An 8,678-nucleotide genomic window follows, 5' to 3' on the forward strand; every position below is an offset into this window, starting at 1 on the left:
CATTAATAGTCCTTTCAGTTACAGAGAAATTAAACTTCATTCACCAATGTACATTAAAAGTTAATGAAATTTAAGAACATTTCTAACAGTGTAGATATACTCTAAGCCTAGGTTAGTGCGTTCCGATATTCATTGCCAATGTTGAAAACCTATAGTGCACGTAACATATATCATACGAGTACATTTGATTGTGATTGATCAATTCTTACAACTACAACCGCACTTACAATTACGCATAGGTTTGTTCGCGTTGTATGCTCCAATATGTTCCAACATGCTCCTATCATAGCTCTTACTCACGTTCATTAGAGTGAGTAGGAACTATAATAGGAGCATATTGGAACATGTTGGAGCATACAACGCGAACAAACCTATAGAATAGGCTTTAATCGCATGTGCTACTCACCGAATGTGTGTCGGCGATGTGCTTAAGCATATGATCGATCGTTCTCTTCGGTGTATCGCATTTTCTATAATCGCCCCATCGTCCGGCAGCGGCAAAGGTAGTCAACGGAGCGCCGTTTGTTAGCCGACAGCAGAGCGGCTCCTTGCACTCTGCATTCGCACCCTCATGATAATATGGATCGTAGTGCGTGTCAGAAATGTGCAGGACCTTGAATGTCGGCGCGCCTTCCTGTGGCGGGATCGGCGGCTTGATCGGCGGCTTTTTAACCGGTGGAAAGGCCACCTCCCATTCATGCAATGGATTAAAAGTATCATCGCACGCATCGCCGATCACGAAGCTGCAGATCTGCGCCGGACCCATGTTAACCTGTTTCAGGACATAAATCACCTCTCCCTATGACAAAAATTTGTTATTTTCAAAATTCGTTATTTGCGTAAAAGCATATACATTGTAACATTATACAGGGTGTTTGGAAAATAATGATAAATCTTTCGCTTAGAGGTAGAATGGACTGAGAAGACAAGTCCTTTATCATTTTGCAATTTTCGTAATAATTAACAAGATATTAATTGCTAAAAATTGCCGAAAATTGATCTTCAATAATTTTTTACTCAAATACTATCAACTTTACAGAAAAACTGATAGACGAAAATTGTTTATTTCTTTTTCATAAAATTCTACGAATTTTTTCAGAATTTTTTATCAACTTTTTAGTACTGCATTTTCTCATTTTTAACATAATTAAGTATTAAACAGTATTAAAAAATTCTGAAATAATTCTAAAAGAATTCTTAGAGCTCTATGAGAAGAAAATAAACAATTTTTGTCTTTTGAAGTTTTTCTGTAAAGTTGATAGTATTTGAGTAAAAAATTATTGAAGACCAATTTTCGGTAATTTTTAGTAATTAATATCTTATTAACTATTGCAAAAATTGCAAAATAGTAGAAGACTTTTCTTCTCAGTTTAATCCATTGTGCTCCTATGCGAAAGATTTATCATTATTTTCTAAACACCCCGTATACACTGTAACATATAATAGTATAGAAGTAAATACAAGGCGGGTCACTATAATTTGCACATCTCGAAGAACTTGTAAATTATAAGTTGTACAAAAAATTGTTATGTACAAAAGTTGCTTTGAGACGGTCATTACATATAAATTTTTTTATAAGTAAAAACGTTTAAAAAATTTCGAGATTAACCTAGGTTTTTTAAATGAAAGCTGTGGTCAAAGTCTCGCTACAAATGCTTTGAAGCATTTGATGGACTAATAGAAGAAAGAATTTTACAAACTGACCAATTAAAAAACGCTTCAAAGCGTTTGCAGCATCGCGTTGACCGTACCCATAATCAGAAAACACGATAGTGTCTCATCGACACTAAGCCAAGCACAGCGACACTACCATGCTCTTTTATGCGAGACCACAAATTGCGGGGGATAGAGATTATTGGATCTCAATAACGGCTGAACCGATCAAGTTCTACATACGCTCAATCGATAGTTTTTTTACGTAATATAATTCCTCCAATTATTCTAAGATATAAAAGTATTAAAGTATAGATATCGAAAAATGAATAGCTTTTAGTTATTTTACTGACACATGATTCATTGACATAAAATATTAAATATCTCGTAAATTATTAATTTTTTGATAATTATTATTATTTTTATGCACAAAATAATGAGGTCAATTGGTATAAAAAAACAAAACACAGGAGAAACTGGGAACAAAGCGGGATAGCGAGGAAAATCAGTTTTCTAGCCTACTTGCTGAGATATCTCAATGGTAATTAATTGAATTATATTTTGCGTTTTAAAGAACACTTTGCAGACAATAGATACCGTTTTCTCCAAGTTATTAGCATGGTAATGTACAACGTGATATTGCTTAGCATCAGTTTTCAATATCCGCTATGTATTTTTGTGAAGGTAAATATCTTAAATTCAGTATCTTCTACTCTAAATTTTCAAAAACAATTAAATATAGTCTACGACTTTGTGATATCGTAACGTGGTTAGTCGTTGTCGATACGTCAACTATAAACTATGCAACATTCCCCCTTGATTATAACATGGATAGCTGAAGGATCGTGAGAGGGTAGCGGAATAGATCACACAAACGAGTGATTCGATTCGTAAAAAATATCGCGCTTTGAAAACTGGTTAAATAGAAGAAGATATAGCATTGGAAACGCACTTTAAGACCATCGTCGAACCTCTAAAACAGATTGTTGAAAACATCGTTGGCGAGGAAGTTCAACCAATTAAGAAAGAAATCAATGTCGCGAAGGATATAAATGTTTAAAGAAAAAGGGTATGTGAAGTTAGCACCCCAACTATAGTACTCAGGAGTTCTGATTAGAGTTCCCGTTTCTTTTTGACGAGACAAAGACCTCTATATAATTTATAACAAGAGTTCTGCTTAATAACTATTTTTAAATAAATTTTAAAAATGGGGTGCTAACTTCTTATCGAAAATCGAGATCCAATAGTTCTGAGCGGCCCAATAGCTTCATTTTGTGAATACCTAGAGTTTCTGATACATAAAAAAATTTTTTGGAAAATAAAAATTACAAATTTTTAAAAAATCAATTTTTAGATACAATAGTTCTGAATAGAGTTCCTGCTTCCTTTCAACGATACGAAGAGTTCTCTGTACTTTTTAACTCGAGATTCCCTTAATAACAATTTTTAAACAATTTTTTTTTAAATGAAGTGCTAACTTTTTATCGAAATTCGAGCTCGAATAGTTCTGAGCAGCTTAATAGCTTTATTTTGTATATACCTAGAGTTCCTAATACATAAAAAACAATTTTGACATACAACAAAATTTATTTTTTTTAAATTTAAAAATTTTGAAAAAATTTTTATATACAATAGTTCTGTCACATGTTAATAGTCATTCTGTCTATTTCGAAGAGTTCTAGGCGATTAAAATCAATACAGACCCAAAAATAAAAGAGATATGTACTTAAAACAAAATTTGAAAAATTGGTTGCAAAAGCACATATCTCTTTATGTAACCATCCAATCGCATTTTCACCTAATACTTTTCGTTAGGGCTCATCGAGAACTGCCCAGAATGCCAGTCAGAACTACTCAGTACTCTCAAAAAATTTTCGACGTCGGACTTAGAAAATTTTCAATGATAGAGTTCAAATGTTCCCATATCTCGAAAACCATTGGCCCAATCGCTTTTTCACCTCATACTTTTCACGAGTATAACAGAGTAGCATTACAGTATAATGTAGTTCTTAATAACTCGTAAGAAAGTAATGCGATTTATAAGCAACAAATTTTCTCGTTGTCAAAATCGCACCATATTGAAAAAATCCTCATTTTAAACATTATAATGGCGCTAAAAAATATGAGGTGAAAAAGCGATTGAGCCAACGGTTTTCGAGATATGGGAACATTTGAACTCTATCATTGAAAATTTTCTAAGTCCGACGTCGCAAATTTTTTGAGAGTACTGAGTAGTTCTGACTGACATTCTGGGCAGTTCTCGATGAGCCCTAACGAAAAGTATTACGTGAAAATGCGATTGGATGGTTACATAAAGAGATAAGTGCTTTTGCAACCAATTTTTCAAATTTTGTGTTAAGTATATATCTCTTTTATTTTTGGGTCTGTGTTGATTTTAATCGCTTAGAACTCTTCGAAATAGACAGAATAACAATTAACATGTGACAGAACTATTGTATATAAAAATTTTTTCAAAATTTTTAAATTTTTAAAAAATAAATTTTATTGTATGTCAAAATTGTTTTTTATGTATTAGGAACTCTAGGTATTCACAAAATAAAGCTATTAAGTTGCTCAGAACTATTCGAGCTCGAATTTCGATAAAAAGTTAGCACCCCATTTTTAAAAAATTGTTAAAAAATTGTTGTTAAGGGAATCTCGAGTTAAAAAGTACAGAGAACTCTTCGTATCGTTGAAAGGAAGCAGGAACTCTATTCAGAACTATTGTATCTAAAAATTAATTTTTCAAAAATTTGTAATTTTTTTTTATTTTCCAAAAAATTTTTTTATGTATCAGGAACTCTAGGTATTCACAAAATGAAGCTATTGGGCCGCTCAGAACTATTGGAGCTCGATTTTCGATAAGAAGTTAGCACCGCGGAACTTTTGTTATAAATTATATAGAGCTCTTTGTCTCGTCAAAAAGAAACGGGAACTTTAATCAGAACTCCTGAGTACTGTAGTTGGGGTGCTAACTTCTTATCATACCCAAAGAAAAAACAACGCAAAGACAACGATTTTAAGTTGTATCGTTAAAAAAAACGTAAAAATAAATATCATATTTATTTAATAAAATCGCGTGAAAAAAAAGAGAACATAAGAGAAAATACAACAAAGGAGGGAGGAAGGGGGAGGAAGAGAGGGGAAAGGGATGAAGGCAGGGGAGAGGGAGGGGGAGGGAGCGGAGAGAGAATAAGATGGTAAGTATATAGGACCGCAATGGGTGGGAGAGAGAACGCGAATAAAAGTATAAGACCGTAACAGAATGCAGATAGAACGCAATAGATAGAGAGAGAAAGAACAAAACTCCCTTCATGAAGACTTCGAGCAACGCACTTGCCTCCTCCCCTTAATCCTCGAATGAACTTCAATGTCTATGACTCATTAGAATGGGTATAAAGAGAGTGGCGCCAGTTAGCCGGAAGTCGCAATTTCCAGCAAATATTTATGACGCAATTCCTCTTCTAGTCCTAATAAAAAAAGTCTTAACCTCTTCTTTTTCTAACATTGTCTTCTTCTAACTAACAGTTGTTCTATAAATGGAGAAGCCAATCAGCATTAGACACATTGGCGCTACTCTTTTTATATTTTAACACTCATTTAGAGATTCTTTACTAGAGACTGGCCATTTAGGACTTCTGCTGATTGGTGCATATGACTTCTGCCCAACTAATGGCGGCGCCAATAAGGAACGCTGTTCAGCTGAGCGCGAAAAGGAGTTGATTTCTGCCTAAAAAAGTATAAGCGAAAGGAATAGTGTTTTTTTTTATAGATTTTGACTTTTTGAATATAATGTTATCAAAAAATTCTAGGCGGATAGAGAACATCTTGAAAATTAAGCGCAAATGTGATGTATTAACATAAATTTCAATATTCTTGCTTAATTTTCAAAGTGTTGCTCAAACGCTACGAACTTTTTTTAATATCTTTATCGTATCCAAGAGATCATAATATAAAAAAACACTATTCCTTTTACTTACAATTTTTTAACAGAAATCCCTTTTTTTAATAAACTCCCTTGAATTGAAATACGCTTGCATTCCGAATTTATAGTGGTATTAATGAATTAATGATGTACAAAAACTGTGTGTATGGGTGTGTGTGTGTGTGTGTGTGTGCGCGCGCGCGCGCGCGCGCGCGTGTGTATGAATGAGTGAAGTAATGATGTATCTCCTGAAGAATCATAAATGAAATAATATAAAATTATATATTAATAATAATATTATTAATATAGAGAATCAATTAATTATAATCAAGAATGATACAAATATATAAGGAAAGTACGTTTGTGTCAAGATGTGTTAAGCAATTGGAAAGTACCCCCTATATAAATAACAATCCGTTCTATTTTAATACTTAAATTCAGTCAGTATGTACTTACAAGCTATTTCTCCAACTGACACGTATTGTTTGACATGACAAGTATAACGACATAACGACCACAAATGGCACAAATGAAATCGACAACAATCAATGGAATCGATTTATCGATTTATCGCCGCCATTTATTGGACAGATGGCCAATCTCTAGTAAAGGGTCTCTACACTCATTATGACACGAGCGCCACCTGCTAGTTGCTGTATCCGTGAGTTAGAATCAGTATAGTTTATACACTATGTAATGATTTCTTCGAATTTATGCAACTTTTTTATATAATAATTTTTCATACAACTTACAATTTAAGATGAAAAACTTATTAATAACTCTCAAATTTCAAAAAATGACAATAAAAGGCAAATGAGAATAAGGCACGGTAATTGGTGCGCAATAATCAATTATAAAACGATATGTGGTAATATCTTACATATTAGATGTATTTGAAAAAAAACCTATGTTGATAACGATTCTGACTTTCATAACAACATCTTCATAATTTAATTTTACATTTAGTAATTTAATACGATCAATTATTGTTATATTTGGTGTTTTTCTTGCATTCTTACTTACAGGATATGTAATTTTACATTTCATCTTTGACATGGTACCAAATTGAATGGATATAAACTTACATCAGAGCTGTTACTCGATCTGTAGCTGATGTGAGTTTACAAGGAAATCTCTACGCTGTTTTGTTCTGAACTTATATATTGCGCTGAGGATGGCCCTAAATGTTGGCCGAAACGTTCGATTGCTAACATAGGTTTTTTTTTCAAATACGTCTATGTAAGATATTACCACATATTGTTTTATAATTGATTATTGCGCACCAATTACCGCGCCTTACTCTCATTTGCCTTTTATTGTCATTTTTTTACAATTTAAGTTTTTCGAGATGTATAAGTTAGTTACAATGCCTCACCCTATACTTGTATATTCAGGCTTTACCCCAAAGAGCATGGTTACTCCGTGACAAACTCGGGGACTCTGTATGTTGAGCGATACGCAGAACTGATAAATGCTAGCCATGATCTCCTCGTCATTCTTGCCGTTCTTTATGTAGTGCTGCAGCAAACCAGCGCCGACTTTACAAGCAGTACAAGAGACCTTGGACATAACAGAGGTTTCGACCTCCATCATCACTTGTCTTAAATCTAGCAGCTTAAGAGCTTTGTCCACAAATCCAGATAGGTGTCCGTTTGGTTGAACCGTTTCGATATCCCATAACATCCGTGAATAATTTAACTGTAATCAAATGTATGGACACGAGTTGAAAATTAATCAGCGTGCATCCACGATGTTATATCGTTTCACAACGTAAAATAGATCGAATTAGAACAAGTTTCCCCATGTGGCTTCTTAGGCGTCGCGTCGTCGCGTCAATCGCATGACGCGATCGCAATCTTGAGATAATCGAGAATGCACCTCTTTCAAGATCAAAGGAAGTTCGCATATAAATACTTGCCGGCATTGGCTGCGAAAAAGCAGCATCGCAACTGTTGTAAGATTCTTTAATATGATTGATTTATACATTTATAGATCCATGAGGAACTAAGGGTAAGAACTATCATATTAAAGAATCTTACAACAATTGCAAAGCTGCTTTTTCTAAACTTAGCCATTTTCTTTTACGGAAGCAATGACGAATGGTATCAATGATCGCGCGCAACTTTCACGAGTGAAAGTCATTGACACTGTTTTATGCACTGTATGCGTGATACGAATAGGAAGAATAGAAGATACATACTTGCCTCCGCTACGGTATTTGTCGGAGATCGCTTTAGTGAAAGTATTTTGGCACTGAAGTAAGAGTCGCGACGACATTGTCGTGTCTCCCGTCGGATGTCAGACGAGAAACAGAAAGACAAAAAAAGGAGAAAAAAAGTCGAGAAAAAAGCCAGATCGATGAAATGCAATCGTAGGAATGCAGATGACACTTTCGGACAAACTGTATTTTCGCAAGATTATTATATATGCGTGCATGGAATGGCTGTGCATTAACGGCTGTGCCTGAATGGAAGAAATTCCCTTACTCGTTCCAACTGTTCCGGGCTCGTGCCATTAACGATAAAGGTTTCCGCTGTAGGCGGTAGTTCTCGGAATCTCTCATTGAATGGCAGTAAAGCGACGTCCATCTTCTCGGCAGCTCTGGCTTTCGCTGCGATCCATTCGTCGGCTAAGGCGGTCCAGTTGGTCGATGCTATCTCCACTTCCCGTTTCGTTCTGTAGCAAATGGGATTTCCTACAAAATCGGAAGAAAAGTGGTTGTTTAATTAAGGAGGCTGTAAGGCAAATGCAATATGTCCAAAATTATTTATTTTCGATAAATTATTTGTATGTACCTACAGAAAACTACACATGTAACTTACAATTAGATATATTTAATATTATACGAGTATCAGAAATGTTACATATAATGTGTAACGATAAATATAATGTAGTGGTATGGCTCTATCTCAGCAACTTTGAACATATCATTTCTATATCAAAAATATATCAATAATATATTACTGCAATAATATATTACTGTAATATACACGTCTTTTTTTACATATTTCTATATGTACAATCGCGGACACTGAGGTTGCAACACTTTTTTTCGATGGTTTGCAGAACACGCAACAATTTTCAGAGCGCGATCTACCAT

General features: G+C 34.4%; 1 protein-coding gene across 1 annotated transcript in view; it reads right to left on the reverse strand.

Annotated features, from left to right (window-relative positions):
* Positions 1 to 385: 385 nt before the first annotated feature.
* Positions 386 to 8,678, reverse strand: part of LOC108759274 (sphingomyelin phosphodiesterase) — a 13,015-nt gene continuing 4,722 nt past the window's right edge. The window contains exons 3-5 of the mRNA XM_018504629.1: positions 8,065 to 8,273; positions 6,980 to 7,276; positions 386 to 799 (exon numbers count right to left, since the gene is read on the reverse strand). Coding sequence (XP_018360131.1) covers positions 386 to 799; positions 6,980 to 7,276; positions 8,065 to 8,273 — 920 coding nt within the window. The remainder of the gene's footprint in view (positions 800 to 6,979; positions 7,277 to 8,064; positions 8,274 to 8,678) is intronic.

The sequence above is a fragment of the Trachymyrmex cornetzi genome, unplaced genomic scaffold (genome assembly GCF_001594075.2).
Source record: "Trachymyrmex cornetzi isolate Tcor2-1 unplaced genomic scaffold, Tcor1.1 scaffold1775, whole genome shotgun sequence".
Classification (NCBI taxonomy): domain Eukaryota; kingdom Metazoa; phylum Arthropoda; class Insecta; order Hymenoptera; family Formicidae; genus Trachymyrmex; species Trachymyrmex cornetzi.